Source organism: Dipodomys spectabilis, unplaced genomic scaffold (genome assembly GCF_019054845.1).
Source record: "Dipodomys spectabilis isolate Male_0828 unplaced genomic scaffold, ASM1905484v1 ptg000030l, whole genome shotgun sequence".
Classification (NCBI taxonomy): Eukaryota; Metazoa; Chordata; class Mammalia; order Rodentia; family Heteromyidae; genus Dipodomys; species Dipodomys spectabilis.
Genome location: NW_024870707.1, coordinates 10,747,315 through 10,770,953, shown reverse-complemented (window position 1 = coordinate 10,770,953; position 23,639 = coordinate 10,747,315). Strand labels below are relative to the sequence as shown.

The window sequence follows — 23,639 nt, the reverse complement described above, 5'->3', positions numbered from 1 at the left end:
GAGGGGAGAAGTGACTTTGGGGGGCGGTGAGGACCACCCCCCCGCAGGTGGCAAGGACGGCTGGGGAAGAAGAGCCCACGCGGCCTCCGATCGTCCGAGTGACCCCAGGCAAAGCCCTTCTTCCTCCCCAGCCTCGGTTTCCCGCCCGGACGCGGACCGGGAGGCGGCGTACCCCGGGCCTCCCCGCCCCGCCCGGAGGAATCTGGCGGGCAGGCGCGCGGGTCCCAGGTGAGGGCTCCCTGGAAAGCGCCCAGCGGCGGGCCCGGCGGGGGAGGGCGCCCGGGGGGGCCCCGGCCGCGCACCCGCGCTCCGCGGGGCAGCCGCGACCCCGCGTTAGCCAGGAAGAAAAAAAGTGAGCCAAAAAAGAGAAAAAAACAAAACTGTCTCCCTGGCCCCGGGCCAGCGTCCCAGCCCCCCTCGCCCTCGCCGCCGCCGCCGCCGCCGCCGCGCTCCAGCCAGGGAAAACAACTGCTCACTTCTCCCTGCGTCCGCCCCGCGCCCTGCGCCCGCCCCGCGCGCCCGCGTCCGCCCCGCGCGCCCTGCCTGCGTCCCGGCGGCCGCGGCGAGGGGCGCGGAGCGGGCCGGCCGCCCGGCCTTCCTCCCTCGCTCCTCCTCTCCGCCTCCGCGGGCTCCCGACTCCGGCCCGGGCCTGGCCGGGACGTGTCCGCCGCTCCCCGCGGTCGCAGCCTCCACCTCTCGGCCTCGCCCCGGGGGCGCCCCCGGCCGCGCCTGCCGTCCCCTCCCCGCCCGCTCCCTCCGCTCCTCTCCACCCTCTGCGGGGTTCCCGACCCCCCGGCTCCCCCTCGCCCCCCTCCACTCCCGGGGTCGCGCGGGCCCCGGATGCCCGGGCCCCTCGGGGCTGCCGGCGGCCTGGCCCCTGCGATGCGCGGGGCAGGGGCGGCGGGGCTCCTGGCGCTGCTGCTGCTGCCGCTGCTGGGCCCGGGCGGCGGGGCCGAGGGGGGGCCGACCGGCGAGCGCGGCGCCGGCGGGGGCGGGGCGCTGGCCCGCGAGCGCTTCAAGGTGGTCTTCGCGCCGGTGATCTGCAAGCGGACCTGCCTCAAGGGCCAGTGTCGGGACAGTTGTCAGCAGGGCTCCAACATGACGCTCATCGGAGAGAACGGCCACAGCACCGACACGCTCACGGGCTCCGGTTTCCGCGTGGGTGAGCACCGGGGGCTGCGGCTGGGAAGTGCGGGACAGACCGGCGCCAGGACCAGGCGGGACACGCGCAAGAGTAGAGGAGCGTTGGGCAGAGAAGATGAAGGGGGGGGGAAGTTGGGGTACAGAGAGCCCCCCCCATCTGGGGCCCTAGGGAACTGAGGGGCTTGGGAGGCTGCAGTCCTGAAGGCCAGAGTTGGGGAAGGGTGCAGGGCGCATGGAGGCCTGCACTTGGAAGCTTTCCGTGAGAGTTGGGGCCTAGACTGGGGTCCTGGATGGCAGAGGCAGAGGGGACAGGGCTGTGTTCGGAGAGGTGGCACACACCCCTGTCGGTGCAGGAAGTCTCCAAAAGGGGGGTAAATATTTTCACAAGAAACAGAAGCCTTTTAAAAAATGTCTAAGGCAGGGCCTGCCAGGGGACACCTGCCTTCTGGGGGAGGAGCCAGGGCAGAGAGGGGGAGGCATTGAGGCCTGAGAAGTAGGGTGCAGGTCTGGATTTGGGGCTGTTTTAGGTCATCAGTGCCTCTTCTCCTCCTGCCTCCCAATGAGCTCCCTGTGTGCCAAGGCTGGGGGGGGAGAGGTGTCCCAGTAGTAATTACCCTGTTGGACAGGGTAATTAGGCCGAGCCCAGGATGGCACCAGCAAAACAGCCCCCCTCACACATTCCTCACCCACTCCAGACCTGAGGAGCCCCACTCATGCGGTTCACCCCTCTCACGATAAGGATGTGTGTGTGTGTGTGTGTGTGTGTGTGTGTGTGTGTGTGTGTATGTGTTTACACAGGCACATTGTGATTAGTTCATGTCTGTTATTGTCTCTGGTATGTGTCTGTGCTCACTTCCAGGGAGTGGATGGGAGTGTTTACATAGTGAGTCTGTGTTAGTGTCAGAATGAGTCGGTGTGTGCTTTGACTGTGCTTGTGAGTATATGTGTGCCCAGCCTCCCAGACCCCCTGGCCATCCTTGCTGTCTCCATATGTGCTGCCCACATCCCCCAGGCTCGGTGCCCAGGCCACAGTGGGCGGATGTCACCAGGAGGTCATCCACGCCGCTATGAGTGACTCATTGGGAGGCAGGAAGGAGAGGATCCTGCCTCCCCCGGCCCAGGACACACCTCTTGTGCCTGATGAGGCCTGGCCCCAGGGGGCAGGGCAGGGGAAGGGGGAGGGCAGGCTGGGCTAGGATGCTCTTGGTGTGACCCTAATTTAGCCAGGGGTAGGGCTGTCCCTCTCTATGAGGAGGTCTAGGTATCCAGGAGGTGCTGGAGCTGGTACAGGATCTCAGGACCCAAGGCTAGAAACAGGTCAGGTGTGAATACCTGGAGAAAGAGGGTCTCAAGTCTTGTTCAGTCACCTCTTCCCTCATCCTCCTGAGCCCCAGCTCTGGCCTTTTTTTTGTACTGTACTGGGGCTTAAACTCAGGGCCTCACGCTCTCATTTGGCTTTTTGCTCATGGCTGGCACTCTGCCATTTGAGCCACATCTCCACTTCTAACTTCTTGCTGATTAATTGGAGATCAAAAGTTTCATAAACTTTCCTGCCTGGGCTGGCTTTGAACTGAGATCCTCAGATCTCAGCCTCCTGAGTAGCTAGGATGACAGGCTTCCAAACACCCTTTGTAGTAGGGAAGACATGACACTGTAACCAACCATGCCAAGCCGTGCTGAGGGGGTGTAACTCAAAGAGAACACATGGCAGGGATGGGGCAGGAGGATGGTTCTTCCTAGGGAAGATGAGTCCAGGAGGATCAGGTTTTAACAGAGGTGGCCAACAGGACTCTGGGGTGGAGGAAAAGGCAGGAATGGAATATATATACCATGGAAGGGGCAGAGGGGGATGAGCTGAGAGAAAGTTCTGGATGGTAGCCTTGAATATCCAGGAAAGAGTTGGAGGCACAAGCCCAAGTCGTTGAGTTCAAACCTCAGAGCTGGGGAAGAAAACAGAATAAAGTTTCTCTCATATGCCCAGCAGAGGATGAAAATGGTGAGCTGGGATTGTGAAATGCCAGACTTTTGCCTGAGGCAGGCGTCTCTAGGGATGCTGGGATTGTAGCCTGGCAGGAGAGAGACCGGAAGCCAGGGAGGGTCTGGGCATCATGACCAGACACAGAGGAGGGGCAGAGGCCAGGGGTAGAGAAGAGATGGGTTTCAGGAACATTTCAGAAGCCATAACTGGAGGAGCCTCATAAATGGGGGCCTGAGGCTGGGTTCCATGTGTCTGAGCAAGCAAGGGTTCCCAGTGGTGACCCCAGGTAGAGAGCTGTTGATTTTGGAAAGTGTTAGGGAGAAAGTTCTGGAAGGGTCAGAGGCTGTGGTTGTGTCCATAGATGGGGTATTATTGGCAGCAGTGTGAGCCCTTGGGGGCTAGTGGGGGGGGGGGTGTTGAGGAGAGAGGGCAGAGGACGAAATTAGGAGAAACAAGTGGAGGGGTCAGAAAGAACCCATCCCCAGGAAAGGCTGTTCCGTAAGGGTCGCCATCACCCTCTACTGCACCGTACTCTCAACAGTCTGTGTGTGCGCCCCACTGGGCCGGGCATCCGTACAGTCACTGCCTCATTTGGCACAACAGCCCCGCAGATGAGTGCCCCAAGCGGGGAGGTGAATGCCACACAGAAGCCAACCACCATTTAAGTTGGCCACTTAAGATTTTAGAACCTGGGCTGGGAAGGTGGCTCAGTGGTAGAGTGCTTACCTTGCATGCATGAGGTCCTGGGTTCGATTCCTCAGCACCACATAAGCAGAAAAAAAGCCGGAAATGGCGCTGTGGCTCAAGGGCTAGAGCGCTAGCCTTGAGCTGAAGAGCTGAGGGACAGCGCCCAGGCCCAGAGTTCAGGCCCCATGACCAACCATAGTGGGAGGGGTCGTCGTCAGGGAGGGCACTTTTCACTTACATGACCAAAACCATCTTCCACGTGAGAACAGGGCCAGTGTGTGGCAAGGAAGTGGTGGGTGGGGGTCCTCCCAGACCCTGACCCCCACTTCTCCTCCCCAGTGGTCTGTCCTCTGCCCTGCATGAATGGCGGCCAGTGCTCCTCCCGAAACCAGTGCCTGTGCCCTCCGGACTTCACGGGCCGCTTCTGCCAGGTGCCCGCTGGAGGAGGCGCGGCCGTGGGCACCATTGGCTCTGGCCCCGGGCCGGGCCGGGCCGGGCCCCTGTCTACAGGTGCACTAGCTCCGGAGGGTGACTCGGTGGCCAGCAAGCACGCCATCTACGCCGTGCAGGTGATTGCCGACCCTCCTGGACAGGGGGACGGACCCCCAGCCCAGCACGCCGCCTTCCTGGTGCCCCTGGGGCCAGGACAGATCTCAGCAGAAGGTACCAGGCCAGGGGGCAATACTGGATGCTTACCAATGGGGGTGGGCACAAGGGGGGCCCCCCAAGGTGGAGCAGCCCTGAGGCCACCACGCCCCGCCCCCAGTGCAGGCCCCGCCCCCCGTGGTGAACGTGCGTGTCCACCACCCGCCGGAGGCCTCTGTCCAGGTACACCGCATCGAGGGGCCCAACGCTGAGGGCCCGGCTCCCGTCCAGCACCTGCTGCCTCACCCCAAGCCCCTGCACCCGCGGCCACCCACCCAGAAGCCCCTGGGCCGCTGCTTCCAGGACACACTGCCCAAGCAGCCGGTGAGCGAACACAGTTCAGAGCCCAGGCTGCGGCGAGAAGGGGTGTGGAGGGGAACGGACCTCAGAAGGTGGGTGAACAGGGCTGGGTGCCGCGTGTGACCCCTGTCCACGCTTCTCCCCGCAGTGTGGCAGCAACCCCCTGCCAGGCCTCACCAAGCAGGAAGACTGCTGCGGCAGCATCGGCACAGCCTGGGGTCAGAGCAAGTGCCACAAGTGTCCCCAGCTGCAGTGTGAGTGTGTGGGAAGTCCCCTCCCCACGCCACGCTCCCCGGTGCCCTCTGCACCCCCTCCCCCTTGCCATGCTGTCCTCTCTTTGCAGACACCGGGGTGCAGAAGCCAGGACCTGTACGTGGGGAGGTGGGTGCTGACTGTCCCCAGGGCTACAAAAGGCTCAACAGCACCCACTGCCAGGGTACGGACAGCGGGAGATTGGGATTCTGGGACAGAAGGGGGCGTGGGGGGAGGTGCCGAGGTTGGGCCCACGAGAGTCTGAGGTTCTTGCAGCAGGCTGCTATCACTCTAATGGCGCCAGACCAAAGGAACCAAACTCTCCCTCACCACAGACATCAACGAGTGCGCAATGCCCGGCATGTGTCGCCATGGTGACTGCCTCAACAGCCCCGGCTCTTACCGCTGCGTCTGTCCACCTGGCCATAGCTTGGGCCCCTCCCGCACGCAGTGCATTGGTGAGACGGAGTGGGTGAAAGGGGTGAAACTTTTAAGCAGCAAGAGTCAGAGGCCTGCAGAAATGAGAGTGAGCCAGGTACTGGCAGCTCACAGCTGTAACTTTAGCTACTCAGGAGGCTGAGATCTGAGGATCACAGTTCAAAGCTAGCCTAGGCAGGAAAGTCTATGGAACTCATTTATCTCCAACTAACTACCAAAAAGCCAGAAGTAGAGTTGTGGCTCAAGAGTGCTAGCCTTGAGGAAAAAGAGCTTAAGGACAGAGCCCTGAGTTCAAGCTCCAAGACCAACACACACACACACACACACACACACACACACACACACACACACACACACACACACACACACACACACACACACACACACACACCAGAAGCTCCAAGACCAAAACACACACACACACACACATACCAGAAGCTCCAAGACCAAAACACACACACACACACACACACACACCAGAAGCTCCAAGACCAAAACACACACACACCAGAATCAAGTCAAGAGTTGACACACACACACACACACACACACACACACACACACACACACACACACACACACACACACACACACACACACACCAGAAGCTCCAAGACCAAAACACACACACACATACCAGAAGCTCCAAGACCAAAACACACACACACACACCAGAAGCTCCAAGACCAAAACACACACACACCAGAATCAAGTCAAGTCAAGAGTTGACTGCAGGAAGCTGAAGGCTAGAGCAGGGAGGATCAGGGTTGACGGCGCTGGGATTCCGTGTCAGGTCCCTCATCTGTGGAAGGAGGAGTGAAAAATTGGGTGACATGAGGTCAGGGCCACCGTGGGAACTAGAGAAGCAAAGTCTGGAGCAGCTGGGCAGAGGGCTGAGGGATGTGGGCAGTGTTGAGGGTCATGAGCCTGCCCTTCACCCCTGCAGCAGACAAGCCAGAGGAGAAGAGCCTGTGCTTCCGCATGGTGAGCCCCGAGTACCAGTGCCAGCACCCCCTGACCACGCGCCTCACCCGCCAGCTCTGCTGTTGCAGTGTGGGCAAGGCCTGGGGCACACGGTGCCAGCGCTGCCCTGCAGATGGCACTGGTGAGGACACGTGGAGGGATCGTGTTGGGGGCCGGCTGGCCGCGTATACCAGGCCAAACACTCATGTCTGTGTCCACTGTGGCCCCCGTCTTGATTGCAGCTGCCTTCAAGGAGATCTGTCCCGCGGGGAAGGGCTACCACATCCTCACCTCCCACCAGACACTCACCATCCAGGGCGAAAGCGATTTTTCTCTTTTCCTGCATCCAGATGGGCCACCCAAACTCCAGCAGCCCCCTGAAAGCCCCAGCCGGGCACCGTCCCCCCAGGACACAGAGGAAGAGAGAGGTCTGCTCTGACTCTATGACCCCTAACCCACAGATATGACTCCATGTTTAACTCCCTAAAACCCACTGACAGGACTTCACATTTAACTCTCTTAATTGTTGGTGGTACTGGTATTTGAACTCAGGGCTCTGCTCTCTTGCTAGGCAGGCATTCTACCGCTTGAACTACACTCCTAATCCTTTTACTCTAGTTATTTTTCAGATTGGGTCTGAAGCTTGAACTCTGGGCCTGGGCGCTGTCCTTCAGCTCAAGGCCAACGCTCTACCACTTGTGCCACAGCTCCACTTCTGGTGGTTTATTGGAGATGAGTCTTCCAGACTTTCCTTCCTCAGGCTAACTTTAAATTTTGAGCCTCAGATCTTAGCCTCTTGAGTAGCTAGGATTACAGGCGTGAGCCACGGGGCGCCTGAGTGGAGATATGATTTTTGAACTCTTAAAGACCTACCCTAGCCAAACATAGGCTCACTTGCAATCCTGTTCAGGAGTCTGAGATCTGAGGTTCTCACTTTGAAGCCAGCCTGGGCAGACAAATCCAGGAGAATCTTATCTCTAAATAACCAGCAAAAAGCTGGAAGTAGAGTTGTGGCTCAAGTGATAAAGCACCAGCCTTAAGGGAAAAACTCAAGCAAAAATTCAAGGTCTTTGCCGAGCCCAGTGGCTCACACCCATAATCCTAACTACTCAGGAGGCTGAGATAGGATGATCCCGGTTCAAAGCCGCCCCGGCAGGAAAGTCCAAAGCCAGCCCCGGCAGAAAAGTCTGTGAGACTCTATCTCCAATGAACTACTCAGAAAACTAGAAGTGGTGAAGTGGCGCTGTGGCTCAAGTGCTAGAGTGCTCGCCTTGAGCTGAAGAGCTGAGGGACAGCGCCCAGGCCCAGAGTTCAAGTCCCACGTCTGACAAAAAAGTGCAAGGCCCTGAGAGTTCAAGCCTCAATACCAACACACGAGCACGTGCAAACGTGCGCGCGCGTGCACACACACACACACACACACACACACACACACACACACGAGACCTAGTCTAGCTCACACCCAGTTGCTCATACCCTGACCTCTTCTCCCACCTCAACTTTTAATATCTCCATCTTCTTCCTTTTTAGGGGTGACCACGGAGCCAGTGAGTAGGACAGCCTGGGCGGGAGGGGTGGAGGCGGTGGGGGAGACAAGGGAGCCCATGCTGCTGTCACCCACAGCCAGTGAGTGAGGAGCGATCAGCGCAGCAGAGCCACTCCATTGCCACCACCACGCCTGCCCGGCCTTTCCCGGGTGAGCTGGGCACTGCAGGGAGGAGACTTCAGGGATTAAGTCACTGGGAAGTTGGGGGGTGGGGGTGGGGGAAAGACATTTATAATGGGGTGGAAGAGGGAGCTTTAGTCACCCCTCACCCTCTGAGGAGCTTGTGTTGCTGCCTGCAGAGTTGATCTCCCGCCCCTCACCACCTACTATGCACCGGTTCCTGCCAGACCTGCCTCCTTCCCGAAGCGCCGTGGAGATTGCCCCGACCCAGGTCACCGGTAAGGCAGGCAGCAGGCCATGCCCTGCTGTTACTTCCCGAATACCCAGGAGGCCACACCCCCAGTTTATTTTTCTCCTTCTGGTGCGGCCCTCTCTCCTCCCAACAAACAATCATTCTCTACCACCAACATGCTAATGCTTGCCCAGGGCTGGGCACTAGGAAAGTTCTGGTGAACTGCAGAGATCGCACCCTACTCCCAGATGAGCCAGGGAATATATGGCAGTGAACCCAATCTGAGGGCATTCATTAATTCAGTTTACACTGAATATCTATTATGTGCCTGGTTCTATTGAGATGCTGGGATTAGCATAGAAAACAAAACCAGACTGGAAAAAAATCCTTGTCCTTGCAGAGCAGACAAAACAACAACAAACCCAGATAAGTAAACATCTAGCCTGTCTCATAAATCCACTCTGACCCACCCAGTATGCAGTGATGAGCAGGTTAAGTAAGTCAGAGAATAAGTAAAAATCTAATATATTTCAAATGCTTTGAAAGAATAAACAAAAAAAAAAGGAACTCCATAGGATATGATAATATATATATAGGATGGCAATGAGAGACAAGGCTTTCTGGAGAAGGCTTTAAAGATTGTTAAAAATGTGGAGCCAGGCACCGGTGGCTCAGGCCTGTCATCCTAGCTACTCTAGAGGCTGAGGATTATGGTTGAAGGCCAGCCTGGGCAGGAAATTCCATGAGATTCTTACCTCCAGTTAACCACCAAAAAAGCCAAAAGTGAAGCTGTGGCTTAAGTGGTACAGTACTAACCCTGTGAAAAAGTTGAACTCAGTGCCCTGGCCCTGGCACCAAAAATAGAATAAAAAGGAGGAGGAGGAGGAAGAGGAGGAAGAGGAAGGGGCATACAGGTTCCTGAAAGGAAAATTCCAGAGGGAGTTCAGTTTGGGCAAAGGAATAGAAGTATGAATCACTAGTGGAGGAAGGAGACACTACACTGAGATCCATGTTTCTGAACAAGCCTAGGGCATGGGCCTTGTTAGCCGGCCTATGTTTGCTGCCAAAGGCTATGAGAAGTGAGAAAGCACTTTAATCATTGTTAGCTCAGACTGAGCAAACCTCTCTCTGATGGCCACTTCCCCCCAAAAAATTAAGATGGGCACTGGTGGCCCACACCTGTAATCTTCACTTAGGAAGCTGAGATTTGAGGATAACATTTTTTTTTTTTTTTGGGTCCGGTCGTGGGGCCTGAACTCTGGGCCTGGGCGCTGTCCCTCAGCTCTTCAGCTCAAGGCTAGCACTCTACCACTTGAGCCACAGCGCCACTTCCGGCTTTTTTCTTTTTGCTTATGTAGTGCTGAGGAATCAAACCCAGGGCCTCATGCATGCAAGGCAAGCGCTCTACCACTGAGCCACCTTCCCAGCCCCAAGGATCACATTTTGAAGCCAGCCTGGGGAAAAAGTCCATGAGACTCTTATTCTCCAATTAACCAAAGCCAAAAGCCAAAGGTATAATTTAGGTGGTAGAGTATCAGCCTTGAATGAAAAGGTCAAGTGAGAGCCAGAGGCTCCAAATTCAAGTCCCAGTACATGTGTGTGTGTGTGTGGACGTGCAAACACACACACACCTTCTCATACTCTGAACTAAGCATTGCTTGCCTCAATTTCAGATGAGAAAACAGTGTCAGAGAGGTTAGTAACTTGCCTGAAGTCACCCAGCACAGCCAGATAGATCCAAACCTCAGATCCACTGTGGGCTACAAAGCCTCAAGAGAGCTGGCAGCCTGACTGATCCCTAAGCCTAGATGAGCTCCTGGGCTCAGGTGGAAGGGAGGCTCTTGGGATGTGGAGGACAGGGCACGCAGGGAGGGTACTGAGGAGGTCCTGGGAGAGGTACTCCAGGCAGAAAACAGCCCGCAAAAGCCCACTGGCATGTCAATTTGGGGCAGAGCAGAAGTCAGCCCTATTCTAGGCTGCATCTGACCACCTGTCAACAGCTGTGGCACAAGTCAGGGTGCCCGGGACACCGGCTTCTGGCCTGCCTGGGGAGGAGGGGTGGGTGGGTGGGCGGTAATCAGCTACTCTGGAATAAGGACAGAAGTGACTGGCGCTGAGGCTCGGGGTTTAAGGTCCGGAGCGGCTGGAGGGTGGGGTATTGGGAAGGCTGGGGGGCCGAGGGGCCCCCCTGACATGGAGATTCTTCCTGAGTGAGGAGGATGGTGTTGGGGAAAGTGAGGTCACCGTGGCCCCCGCAGGGCTGGGGTGGGCCTCGCCCTCTGACCCGCCCCACCCCGCCCCGCCCCGCCGCAGAGACCGATGAGTGCCGGCTGAACCAGAACATCTGTGGGCACGGCGAGTGCATCCCGGGCCCCTCTGACTACTCCTGCCACTGCAACCCGGGCTACCGCTCTCATCCCCAGCACCGCTACTGCGTGGGTGAGCAGGGGCGGGGCCCGGAGGGGCGGGGCCCGGAGGGGCGGGGCCCGGAGGGGCGGGGCTCCGGCTCACGTGTCTCCACGCCGCCCTTGCAGACGTGAACGAGTGCGAGGCGGAGCCCTGCGGCCTGGGCCGCGGCAGCTGCCTCAACACCGCCGGCTCCTACAACTGCCACTGCAACCGCGGCTACCGGCTGCACGTGGGCGCCGGGGGGCGCTCGTGCGTGGGTGAGGGCCGCGCGAGCGTCCTGGGTGGGCGGGGGGGGGCTCTGCGCCCCGAGCCTTCTGGAACACCCTCGGGCGCGCCCCTTTCCTCTCGCGCAGACCTGAACGAGTGCGCCAAGCCCCACGTGTGCGGCGACGGCGGCTTCTGCATCAACTACCCCGGGCACTACAAATGCAGCTGCTATTACGGCTACCGGCTCAAAGCCTCGCGGCAACCCCTGTGCGAAGGTAGGCGCCACGCCTGCGATCCCAGCCCCTCTGACGATCGCGGTTCAAAGCCAGCCCGGGCAAGAAAAGCAAAGCCAGAAGAAGAGTGGCGGGTAGAAGAGTGGCGGGTTAAAGGGTGGAGCGCCAGCCTGGATGGAAGAAAAAAAAAGGGACATCGCCCCGGCCATTAAGTTCAAGTCTTACTCCTGACACCCGCGCGCGCGCGCGCACACACACACACACACACACACACACACACACGAGTTCCTCGGTTGGCCCTCGACCTGGGGTGGGACCTACCCGCGCAGCCCTGACGCTGAGGCTGGGGGTCCAGGAAGCCCAGGGGGCTCAATTTGCCCAGGACCCTGAGAGCCAGCAAGCGACAGTGCACCTCCTTCTCCCTCCTGTGCAGACGTCGACGAATGCCGGGACCCGAACTCCTGTCCCGATGGCAAATGCGAGAACAGTCTTGGGAGCTTCAAGTGCATCGCCTGTCAGCCGGGCTACCGCAGCCAGGGGGGCGGAGTCTGCCGCGGTGAGGGCGGAGCCTGGCTTCCCAGGACGGGGCGCGTGATGGAGGGGCGGTGCCAGGTCCCCAGTGTTTAAGCGGAACTCTCTCTGCAGACATCAACGAGTGTGCAGAGGGCAGCCCTTGCACACCTGGATGGTGTGAGAACCTCCCGGGCTCCTTCCGTTGCACGTGCGCCCAGGGTTATGCGCCTGGGCCTGATGGTCACAGTTGCCTGGGTGAGTTCTACTACGCACACCGGGCCGCCCACCATCCATTCCCTGGCTGAAGTCAGGGAGTGGGTCACCCTGTGAAACCAGTGGATGGGAGGGCACTAATTTATAGTAAAGGGGCTGCAAAGTGGCCTCCGAGGTCTTAGGAGGCCAGGTTTACAGCTGCATTTGCAAAACATGTTACTTAAGTTTGAAGATGGAGGCACAGTTAGTAGTTCCCCTCCCCCCTCCCGCCCCCAGTGTTTATTATGCACCAAGAGGCAGGGTGGGATTCAGGGAAACAGAACTGCTGCAGGTCTGAATGGAGACTGGGTGCTCTCTGGACATACCAACAGCACTTAGAGGAAGGAGCCCTGAGCTATGTTGAAGGACAAGTAATAGAAATTAGCCAAGGATGAAAGAACAGCATGGCACACTGGAGCTGGTAGCTCATGCTCACAATCCTAGCTACTCAGAAGACTGAGATCTGAGACTCCAAGTAACAACCCAAAAGATGGAAGTGGATCTGTGACTCAAGTGGTAGATGGCCAACCTTGAGCAAAAAAGCTAAGCAAGCTGGGATGTAGCTCAGTGGCATAGCGCCTGCCTAGCAAGTGTAACATCCTGGGTTTGATCCACAGTTTGTAAAAACAAAAAACAAAAAAAAAGCCAGGCGCTGGTGGCTAACGCCTGTAATCCTAGGTACTCAGGAGGCTGAGATCTGAGGATCGTGGTTCAAATCCAGCCTGGGCAAGAAAGTCTGTGAAACTCTTATCTCTAATAAACCACCAGAAAACCAGAAGTGGCGCTGTACCTCAAGTGGTAGAGTACTAGCCTTTAGCTGAAGAGCTGAGAGACAGCACTCAGACCCAGAGTTCAAGTCCCACCACTGACAAAAAAAAAAAAAGACAAAAACACAGGGAAAAAAAGTAAGCAAGTCATGTCTTATGACTATAATACGAGTTATTCTTATGACTATAATACTAGTTACTCAGGAGATCTGAAGACTACAGTTCAAAGCTAGCCTGGGCAGGAAAGTCTATGAGACTATTACCTCCAGTTAACTACCAAAAAGCTGAAAGTGGAGCTGTGGCTCAATGTGGTTGAACACTAGCCTTGACTGCAAAAGCTCAGGGACAGTGCCCAGGCCCTGAGTTCAAGCTCCAGGACCAGCACACACACACACACACACACACACACACACACACACACACACACACACACTGAAAATAAGCAAGAGCCTGAGGTCCTGAGTTCAAGCCCCAGTATTAAAGCATGCACAAAACAGCAGGTGGGCTGAATGAGAGCAGAGGTTTGGGATGACTGTAAGATGGTATGATATTAGGACAAATGACCTAGGCTTGTTGGCTACAAGTCAAGATGGAGGAGGCAAGTGATTGATGGGCCCTCCAGGCATCCAATTTGGTGACAAGGTGGGTGGTGTTGCTCTGGTCCCTGAGGGCTGTCCAGCTGGGGATGCCAGTAGAGGATGGACTGAGTGGGTTGGGAATCTTTTTTTTTTCTTTTGCTCATGTAATAATTGTAATTAAGAGATAGAGAGAGAGAAAGGGAGGGGAGAAGAGAGAGGTCCTAGCTACTCAGGAGGCTGAGATCTGAGGATTTAGGTTCAAAGCCAGTCCAGGCAGGAAAGTCCATGAGATTCTTTTTTTTTTTTTTTGGGTCCGGTCGTGAGGTCTGAACTCTGGGCCTGGGCGCTGTCCCTCAGCTCTTCAGCTCAAGGCTAGTGCTCTACAACTTGAGCCAAGTGCCACTTCCGGCTTTTTTCTTTTTGCTTATGTGGTGCTGAGGAATCGAACCCAGGGTCTCAGGCATGCAAGGAAAGCGCTCTACCACTGAGCCACCTTCCCAGCCCTGGGTTGGGAATCTTAAGCCAGACATCTCCATCTGGAACCATTCATGGGCTGGTGGGCACAGGGTGCTGAGGTGGCCTGCTCCATCAAATGGGGGGGTAGGTTAAGGGGTACACATACAGGGGCAGGTGGGGAGAAGGACAATAAGTAGGGGGGGAGGAGTGAGAGCAAAGACCAGAGCAGGATATGGAGAGAGGCTGGGAGGGTTAGCTCTTGTCTGGTGAGGGCAGATGGCTCAGGGAGCCCCTGGCTTGGCCAGCAGGGTATGAGAGCCATGTGTGGGCACGGTGCTTCTTACCAGCCTTGCTGCCCTTACTCCGGTGCTTGGGTCCATGGGCAGAGGCCTTGGCCTGACCCTCTGACTCTCCCTGTGCTCCACAGATGTGGACGAGTGCGAAGCTGGGGACGTGTGTGACAATGGCATGTGTACCAACACGCCCGGCTCCTTCCAGTGTCAGTGCCCCTCTGGCTACCATCTGTCAAGGGACCGGAACCATTGCGAAGGTGAGGAGTCCTATAGTTGGGGTACTGGCCTATCCTTCCCTACCTTAGGATCCTTGCTACCCAGGTCTAGTCCCCATCCATATCCAAGATGTGGTGTGGGAGTGTGGCAACGGCCCAGGCTGGGGGGGGGGGGCACTGGCGGCTGCATGTAGGGGGTCAGTCCAGATTCTCTACCTCCTTGGTCCTCTGCAGACATTGACGAGTGTGACTTCCCTGCGGCCTGCATTGGGGGTGACTGCATCAACATCAACGGCTCCTACAGATGCCTCTGCCCCCAGGGGTACCGGCTGGTGGGTGGCAGGAAGTGCCAAGGTATGAGGAATTGGCAGGGCATGGTAATCCACTAGACACTGTGGCTCCTGCCTTCCTATCCCCCATCCACCCATGCTACACTCATCCATCCTGTCACTCACTTGGAGGCATGGCATGGGTAGCAATCACCGTGTTTCCATTGTAGCACAGTTACTGTAAAACTTTTTTGGGGGGTCAGTTATGGGGCTTGAACTCAGGGCCTGGGCACTGTCCCTAAGCCTCTTTGTGCTCAAGGCTAGCGCTCTACACTTGAGCCACAGTACCACTTTTCCTGCTTATGTGGTACTGAGGAATGGAACCCAGGGCTTCATGCATGCTAGGCAAGCGCTCTACCACTGAGCCACATTCCCAGCCCCCTGCCAAACTCTTTACACATATATTAGTCTAGCCCACCAATCCTCTCTTAGTCTATTCAGTACCAACTAGAGATAATGAGCTAACCATATATACCAGGTCAGGATGATCTTGAGTTTGAGGCCAGCCTGAGGTACATATAAAGACTGTCACATAGCATCATCACCACCACCAACAAAACAAACAAAAAACAAGAGGTAACTCAACACCTACTATTTGCCCAGTCAGAGCAACAGGGCAGTTACGTGGGACTCCTAGTTGGAAGAGAGTAACATGTACACTGTTTCTCTGGGCTTAGGTACCCGGGAAAGTTTGGACTAGTAGTTAATGGGGTGACTACTAGAATTGGATCTTGAAAATAATAGGGATTATGCAAATAGAGAACTGGATTGTATTTTGCCTCCAAAACATTATATACAAAGCACAGAGACCTGGAAGCACCTAGGTTTTTTTTTGGTGTCATTGTTTGTTGGTTGGTTTTGTCCTAGGGCTTGAACTTTGGCCCTGCGCACTGTCCCTCACCTCTTCAGTTCAAGGCTAGCACTCTACCACTTGAGCTGCAGCGTCACTTCTGTTTATATGGTGCTGAGGAATCGAACTCAGGGCCTCATGCATGTGAGGCAAACACTCTACCACTGAGGCACCAGCCCTAGTTATTATTTTTACTTATTTTTGCCAGTACTGGAGCTTGAATCCTGGGCCTGGGCACTGTCCTAGAGCTTTTGTGTTCAAGACTAGCACTCTACCACTTGAAGCCACAGCTCTATTTCTTGTTTTCTGTAGTTAATTGTAGATAAGAGTCTCATGAACTTTTCTGTCTGGTCTGGCTACCAACAGCTATTCTCAGATCTCAGCCTCCTGAGTAGCTAGGATTAACAGTGATGAGCCACCAGCACCTGGCTAATGAACACCGACGTGCTGAGCAAAGGATTTAGGACAAGGACTTGAGTGAAGATTGATGGGATTTGAGTATAATGAAGTTTGCCTATAATCCTAGCCACTGGGGAGGACCATCTAGACTTTGAGATCAGCTTGGGCTATATAGCAAGACTCGGTCTTAAAGTAGAACAAAACAGTCAGTGATGAATCTGAAAGGCATTGGGAAGCCAAACTGAAGGTCAAGTGCCAAAGTCTTCGAGGGCTTCCTTACGTTGTCAGTGGGGGCCTTATGTTGGAGATTTGCAAAGGCTGGCACCAGTGAATATCAGACATGGACACCCCCCACCTTACTGTTGTGTTCTGTTGTATAGGTTGAAATCAAAGTGGAAATTCAGGTTCCCAACTTGTGCGGGTGAGGCCTGGGGAAGAGGGAAGGGTCTCCTTAGAGCCACTTCTGCTTCTATTCTTGCTTCCCAAGACATAGATGAGTGCAGTCAGGACCCTAGCCTGTGCCTGCCCCACGGAGCCTGTGAGAACCTGCAGGGCTCCTATGTTTGTGTCTGCCAGGAGGGCTTCACACCCACCCAGGACCAGCATGGCTGTGAGGGTGAGTACCCTCCTAGCTCTCCCCCAGACCACAAGATTCCCTGAGCTGCTGCTGAGGTTCAGAGCTAATGGCCTGATCCCACCCTCCTGAGTTCTGGGAACAGGAAGTAATTCCTTTTGCCTGGGGGAGTTGGGGGCTAGCCCTCTGAGGACTCTCTGAAGGCTCTTGGCTCTGCCATAGCCATAAAGAGAGCCAGGGAAAGGGGGGGAGGGGGGCACACTGCCCAAGGCCACCTGCTACAGGACTTAAGCTGCAATTTGCCCCCCTCAGAGGTGGAGCAACCCCACCATAAGAAGGAGTGTTACCTTAACTTCGATGATACCGTGTTCTGCGATAGCGTGTTGGCCACCAATGTCACCCAACAAGAGTGCTGCTGCTCGCTGGGTGCTGGCTGGGGAGACCACTGCGAAATCTACCCCTGTCCAGTTTACAGCTCAGGTCAGGAGCCAGGCAGGCCTCTTTTCAGAGCCTGTGTGATCATCTGGAAACCAAATGGGAAAAAATGGTCTCGCCTCCCCCCTCCTCCCCCTTCCCCTGCCCCTCGCCCTGGGGTAGCTGGGAAGGGACGGGAGAGCTCCAACCTGTTTCTGGCCGCCAACAGCTGAGTCCTACTTTCTTCCCTACACATGGCCTCTCTTAACCCGCAGCCGAGTTTCATAGTCTATGTCCAGATGGAAAGGGCTACACACAGGACAACAACATTGTCAACTATGGCATCCCGGCCCACCGTGGTAAGCCCGGCGGGGCTCTGCCCTCAGCCCCCAACCTCCATCCCGCCTGCAGATTGGCTTTGGCTCTCTGGTGTAGTTGGCCTGGCGGCAACTGGAAAACCACGCCCACTCCAGCTGGCCACGCCCACCAACCCTCTGGAGTGCGGCCTGGAGCTGTGGGCGGGGCCTGTCGGGTTGCAGCCTCCTTGCAGGCCCCGCCCTCCCCGCGCACCTGCGCTCCCGCCCGCTGAGCTGCTGGGGCAGGCGAGGCCCGGGCGCCCACGGGTTCGTCACCCCACAGATATTGACGAGTGCGTGTTGTTCGGGGCGGAGATCTGCAAGGAGGGCAAGTGCGTGAACACGCAGCCCGGCTACGAGTGCTACTGCAAGCAGGGCTTCTACTACGACGGGAACCTGCTGGAGTGCGTGGGTGAGCGGGGCGCCCCTCTTCGCCCGAGCCCCGCAGCCGTTCCCCGCACGAGGCCTGGCCCTGCCATCATCGCCTCCCCCCGCCCCCCGCAGACGTGGACGAGTGCCTGGACGAGTCCAACTGCCGGAACGGAGTGTGTGAGAACACGCGGGGAGGCTACCGCTGCGCCTGCACGCCGCCTGCCGAGTACAGCCCCGCCCAGCGCCAGTGCCTGAACCCCGAGGAGCTGGGTGAGGCCCGGGCCCTCAGCGGGGGACGCGGGGGCGGGGCGACGGGACCGTGAACCATCGCGGGCCGAGGCTGCCGCCTGGAGCCTGGCGAGGGGCGCCGTGCAGCCGGCCGCGTCCCCCGTCCGCCGGTGCGGAGCGGAAGCTGGGCGGCCTCCGGCTCCTCCTTGACCTTGGGTCCCACGCAGAGCACGGTCCTGAGCGGCGCGAAGTGTGCTGGAGCCAGCGCGGCGAGGACGGCATGTGCGTGGGGCCCCTCGCGGGGCCTGCCCTCACCTTCGACGACTGCTGCTGTCGCCAGGGCCGGGGCTGGGGCACCCAGTGCCGTCCGTGCCCACCGCGAAGCGCGGGTGAGCCGGCCGCGGGGGAGGAGGGGCGCAGCGCGGCCGAAGGGGTGGGGTACACCCATGAACCCTTGCCCCCAATTCCAGCGTCCCAGGCCCAGTGCCCGTCGCAGAGCGAGAGCAATTCTTTCTGGGACACGAGCCCCCTGCTTCTGGAGAAGCCGCCGAGAGGTGAGGCGGGGGCAGGGCGTGCGAGGCGGCGGGCTGGGGGTGATGGTGATCTGTTACTCTTCCGGCCCGACAGATGAGGACAGCTCCGAGGAGGACTCGGACGAGTGCCGCTGCGTGAGCGGGCGCTGCGTGCCTCGGCCCGGCGGCGCCGTGTGCGAGTGTCCCGGCGGCTTCCAGCTGGACGCGTCCCGCGCCCGCTGTGTGGGTGAGTGGGCACCAGGGGGCGGGGCCGGCAGCTGGGCTGGGTCCAGACGCCATGCCAAGTTCACACCTGCCATTGCCACCTGCAGACATTGACGAGTGCCGAGAGCTGAACCAGCGTGGGCTTCTGTGCAAGAGCGAGCGCTGCGTGAACACGAGCGGTTCCTTCCGCTGCGTCTGCAAAGCTGGCTACGTGCGCAGCCGCCCGCACGGGACCTGTGTGCCCCAGCGCCGCCGCTGACGCCCGCTTCGGCCTCACCTCCGAGACTGACAATGGGTGGGGAGAGTGAGCTGGTGTCTTGCTCTGGTCTAAACTTGAGACACAGACCCAGGGACCTTCTGGGGCCCACAGACCTCTTCCTGCACCCTAACACCAGAGGTGCTCAGAGCAGGCCGCCCAGGTCATGAGCTGTTGGGTCTCCAGGGCACTTGTCACACCCTTCCTCCGGAGGACAGTTCCTGTACTCTTTGCTTTCACAGCAAACTGGCTGTTCACATCAGCAGTCTGGCTGGGGCTAACTGAACCTGGGCCAGGGGTGTGAAATAGAATTTATTGTGGCTCTGATTATGTACACATGAGATGTGCCAGGCCAGGCCAGCCAGGCTCACATGGTTTGTACAATAAATACATCCGCAGGGCCTCCCCTCCATGGCTGGAAGGCCCAGGAGGGTTCAGTCCAACTTCCGGGCTCCCAGCTTCATGGGGCCCTTGGCCGCCTTTTTCTCTGCACGTTTGGCTTCCATCTCTCGCCGCCGCTCCTCCCGCTTTTTCCTGGCCAGCTCAGCCTTCGCCTGTCCTGAGGATGGGAAGGACTGGCTTTCAGTTTCCCACCCAAAGACCTGCCTGCGGTCGGTGACCCAGAACCCTCGTCTACTTCCGGGGGAAGTACTTACGGCTCTCAGTTTCCAGGCCCTCCCAGTTGTCCTCACCCCATGAGTCTGGGTCTGGCCTGGGCTGCAAAGGGAAGTGCAGACTGTGATGGTGGCCAGCTCCTCACTGACTCTACCCAACGGTACCCACGCTGGACAGTACCTGGGCACTAGGACGCACAGACAGGGCAGCGAAGGGGTCACCCTTGTTGGACTCATTGCCACCCCAGTTATACTCGCTGGCCAGTCTTGTGCCTTCAGGGAGTGGCACGGGGGAACTGGGCTCTTGCCAGCCCTGATTCCATGAGCCCTCAGCTTCCCAGCTGTTCCAGTCTGACTCCAGGGCCTTGCGGTCCGGGTGGCTGACCTGTGGAAGCAAAGGGGCGAGGCGCCTATTGATGAGCAGGGCCAGATCCTGCCCACCAGCAGCCTGTGGCCTCAGCCAGCTCACCTGCCCAGCTTGGCTCTCTTGGCTCTTGGCACTCCAGTCATCCTGTTGGGCCAATACAGACTCAGCTTCCTGCTGTGGTGAGGGAAGGGGGGACATGACCGGTGAAACCACCAACTCCCAAAAGGACAACTAAGTTCATCCCAGTCCCTTCCTGGCTAGGGGCTCCACCCTTTTGGACATTTGCTTTCCCTGTGAAGTTGGCAAGCTGACCCCCAGTCTGCTGTCACCCCTCTTTGAGGCCAGGGATGAGGTCAAGATGCCCCGGATGGCCCACCCTCCAATCTCTGCGGTGCACAGGAAATTCCCAGTAGGCTTGGTCTCGGTGTAGACCTGGGGGTGGCCTCTCCTGGGAGGCCTAAGCCTGGGACTGGGTGGACACTGAAACAGGTGATAGAGGGACAGGTGTGAAGGCATGTTGTAAGAAGTTCACAGGCTCCCCAACCATTTCCTTCCCTGCTTCTTCCCAGTGGCCCTTGAAGCTAAGGGGTGACTCAGTTGCTCACTCTGGCTTCCAGCGGCCAATTCCATGAGGCCTACCTGCTAAGGATGCAGTCCGGGCTGCTGAGGGCAGGTCAGACTCTAATATGCACCCTTGATGCAGCATAGGATTTTAGACTGGCGCCGCTGGGGAGTTTCAGGCCCACTCACCTCCAAGCTACCCCAGTCTTCCTCATCCCATCTGTCAGCAGGGCTGCTGTCCTCGGCTGTGTCCTTGTCCTCCTCCTGTGTCTCCCAGTGACTCGAGGTTGTGGGAGTAGCAGGGACCGAGGTGGGGGCCGGGGCAGGGTGTCCTGGAAGAGGTCCCTGAGCTGTCAGGGAGATCTTGGGACAGGGTAGAGGGTGCTGAGGGGAAAGCCCACAGGGGGACTAGGCCCCCCTCCATCACCTACACCCCTGTCACTACCCCAGCTCGACAGTAGCAACTCTGGGGGCCAGCACCTCCCAACCCTCTCAGCCACTTATGTGGCCGGGCTAGAACGCTTACCCTCAGGGGGTGATCGCTGGGGAGCATTGGTCTCAGCCGGCGTGGCGGCGGGGTGTGCGCGGATCAACTTGGAGGTGAGCGAGGACATCCCTGTCACAGCCCAGCCTGCCCAGCTGGCGGCAGCTCCTCCCACCCCAGGGCTGGAGGCTGCGTGGACATCCTTCTCTGAACAGTGTGGGAGACAGAGGCAGGTATGGGCACCATAGGCCCTGTGGGGGACGTGAAAGCATGACATCCGCCAGCCCCCTCTGCTGGAGCTCCCCACAGCCCTCCCAGCTCACTGACGTGTTTCTGGCTTTCAGTCACCGCAGTGGAGGTGGGACACAGCAGGTGACAGTCAAGCATGTGGCAGTAGGGAGAGGGAACACCAGCCTGGGGCACTCACCCACTTCTGCCAGCTGGGTGGGGTCTTCTGACACGGACTCCAGTTTGGACAGAAAGCTTCGAATGGCCTTGAAGGCCTGTGGGGTAGCAAGGAGCTGAACTTAGGGCCTGGGCACTGTCCCTGAGCTTTTCCTTGCTCAAGGCTAGCGCTCTAACACTTGAGCCACAGCGCCACTTCTGGCTTTTCTTGTGTATGTGGGACTGAGGAATCGAATCCAGGACTTCATGCATGCTAGGCAAGCACTCTACCACTAAGCCACATCCCCAGCCTCCAGGGTTCCTGAGAACCCCAGGCTGACGAGGGTCCAGGGCCCAGCCTCACCTGGTCCCGCACAGATTTTTCAGGATCCACAGTGAGGCCACAGAGCACAGGCAGGATCTTGTGGGCACAGTCACTCATTGAGTAGAGGTTGTGGGTGGCAGCAAAGCCCAGGACCCCTGCAACCCGGGACGGTGGAAAGGGGTCCTTAGTGGCCCGGCTGAAGGCAGAGGTGAGGACTCTGTGTCTAGTCTGGGACAAGGAGGGGAGAAAAAGAAGAGAACTAAGCACAGGGTCAACATTATACCCAGAACCTCCTGATCGAATGTCCTAGAATGGACCGTCACGGGACCCCCTAAGTCTAACACTGCGAATTTACACCACTTGTGCGAAAATGAGAATTTACTCAAACCCCTGGATCTGGGCTTCTCCCAGACTACTGGGCTCTCTGTTCAAGCTGTCTCAGGACCTCAGGGCTCGAGCAGCAGCTACCTGGGGCCGGGACTATAGATCTCCTGGGCCTGGTATAAGCCCAGTTTACAAACAGAGGAAACAGTCTTGGGGTCAAGCAAATCTGGGCTCAGACTGCAGATCCACCTGCTATGGGTGCAGCCCATCGTGTCCAAGAGCTCAGACCTGTGCCAGGCCTGGGAGACCAGGAGGAGAGCCTCCACACACAGGATTCCTGGCCCCAGAGGAAGCCTCAGTCCTGTGGCAGCAACTCAGGACACTCACGCTGGCGCTGAGGTAAGAGCCAATTTTGCCCAGGCAGACGGTTGTGTTGCAGCGGATGGGGCCCTGATCATCCTTGGCCTGCAGCCGGGCAAAGTGCTTCATCAGCTCCACGTTGAGGTTGGTCTCGTTAAGCTTTGGGGCCAAAAGCAGCATGGACTGTGGAGTGAGGAGGACAGTGAGTACTGCAGACACGGCAAGAAGGGATGCCTGGGAGAGGGGAGGCCACTGGCAGCCCTGCCAAACCCACCACGCTACGACCTGCCTCATTCGGCAAGTTGGGGAAGGGGATCCTCCACTTCTCTGCCCCCCATTTACAGTAAGGTCTCAGAGGCATGATCACACTGCTGGCTGGATTTCTCCTCTCTGCTGTCTACCCAACAGGCCCAGGCAGAGGTCACTGTTGACCTCTTTATTGCTACATTTAATGGCCAATCCTCTGTCCTCAGCACGCTTGACCCTTCTGCAACTGTGACTACCCCTCATTCTCTCTCCGCTTTAGCGCTTTTGCTTCTGCTCTTCCAGTGCACAGTGGTTCATGGTCTTCTGACCTCATTGGCCACCCATTTTGCTGAGCTCTTAGACGGCTGAGTTTTTGTTGTTGTTTTCCCCACTCACAATTGTCAATTTACCACCTGAGCTATGTTTCTAGTCTAGAACACCTTTGCTGGTTACTTGGAAATAAGAGTCCCAGAATTTTTTTTTCACCTGGCTGACTTCCAACCACAATCCTCAGATCTCAGCCTCCTAAGTTGCTAGAACTATAGGCGTGAGCCAATGGCACGCAGCTTGACTTCTTTCATTTTTTAGTTATTATTTTTTGTTGGTACTGGGGTTTGAACTCAGGTCCTTGTGCTTGCTGGGCAGGCACTCTACTACCTGAGCCAAGCCTCCAGCCATTTTTGCTTTGGTTATTTTTCAGACAGTCTTGCTTTTTAAGCTCAGGCAAGCCTGGACTGCCATCCTCTTATTTATGGTTTCTACTGTACAGGGGATGACAGGTGCACACCACTACACTTAGCTTATTGTTGAAATGGGGTCTCAGGAACTTTTCCCCCAAGATGGCCTCAAACTGCAAGCCTCCCAAGTAGCTAGAATTATAGTCATGAGCCACTGTGCCCACACTCTGTGCTGAGCGCCTATAATATTTAACAATAGTGCCCTGAGTGACAGCACCTATTTCACGGTTTTACATGCTCCTGACATGCTTTCAATCTGGAATGTCCCCCAAAGGCTCAAGTGAAGGCTTGGTCCCCAATGCAGCCATGCTGAGAGATAGTGGTTTGGGAAAATTATTAGATCATAACAATTGGTTGCTTGTAGCTCATGTCTATAATCCTAATTTCTCAAAAGGCTGAGATCTGAGGATCTCAGGAGCCATCCCAGGCAGATAAATCCCAAAGACTCTTACCTCCTATCAAACAGCAAAAAGCTACCAGGGGAGGCATGTCTCA

General features: G+C 57.4%; 2 protein-coding genes across 3 annotated transcripts in view; one reads left to right on the top strand and one right to left on the bottom strand.

The window, feature by feature from the left end:
• Positions 1–840: 840 nt before the first annotated feature.
• Positions 841–19,205, top strand: Ltbp3 (latent transforming growth factor beta binding protein 3). The gene is made up of 27 exons (XM_042675786.1): positions 841–1,162; positions 4,148–4,471; positions 4,575–4,777; positions 4,902–5,007; positions 5,097–5,189; positions 5,341–5,463; positions 6,390–6,548; positions 6,649–6,834; positions 7,937–7,953; positions 8,030–8,102; positions 8,252–8,350; positions 10,618–10,743; positions 10,839–10,970; positions 11,067–11,195; positions 11,587–11,709; positions 11,799–11,921; positions 14,147–14,269; positions 14,462–14,581; positions 16,293–16,421; positions 16,692–16,859; positions 17,069–17,152; positions 17,433–17,561; positions 17,654–17,791; positions 17,977–18,138; positions 18,220–18,303; positions 18,377–18,508; positions 18,594–19,205. Exons 1-27 carry the CDS (start codon positions 841–843, stop codon positions 18,743–18,745), a joined length of 3,759 nt encoding a protein of 1,252 aa, XP_042531720.1. The 3' UTR covers positions 18,746–19,205.
• The window catches only part of Scyl1 (SCY1 like pseudokinase 1), a 19,178-nt gene continuing 14,580 nt past the window's right edge, over positions 19,042–23,639 (bottom strand). Inside the window, exons 9-17 of one of the 2 annotated variants that reach the window (XM_042675787.1) lie at positions 22,189–22,344; positions 21,517–21,705; positions 21,196–21,271; positions 20,811–20,975; positions 20,474–20,616; positions 19,826–19,897; positions 19,538–19,741; positions 19,399–19,459; positions 19,042–19,301 (exon numbers count right to left, since the gene is read on the bottom strand). In XM_042675787.1, the coding sequence (XP_042531721.1) occupies positions 19,177–19,301; positions 19,399–19,459; positions 19,538–19,741; positions 19,826–19,897; positions 20,474–20,616; positions 20,811–20,975; positions 21,196–21,271; positions 21,517–21,705; positions 22,189–22,344 (1,191 nt within the window). In that variant the 3' untranslated portion in view covers positions 19,042–19,176. The remainder of the gene's footprint in view (positions 19,302–19,398; positions 19,460–19,537; positions 19,742–19,825; positions 19,898–20,473; positions 20,617–20,810; positions 20,976–21,195; positions 21,272–21,516; positions 21,706–22,188; positions 22,345–23,639) is intronic. The other variant, XM_042675788.1, reaches the window with a different exon arrangement.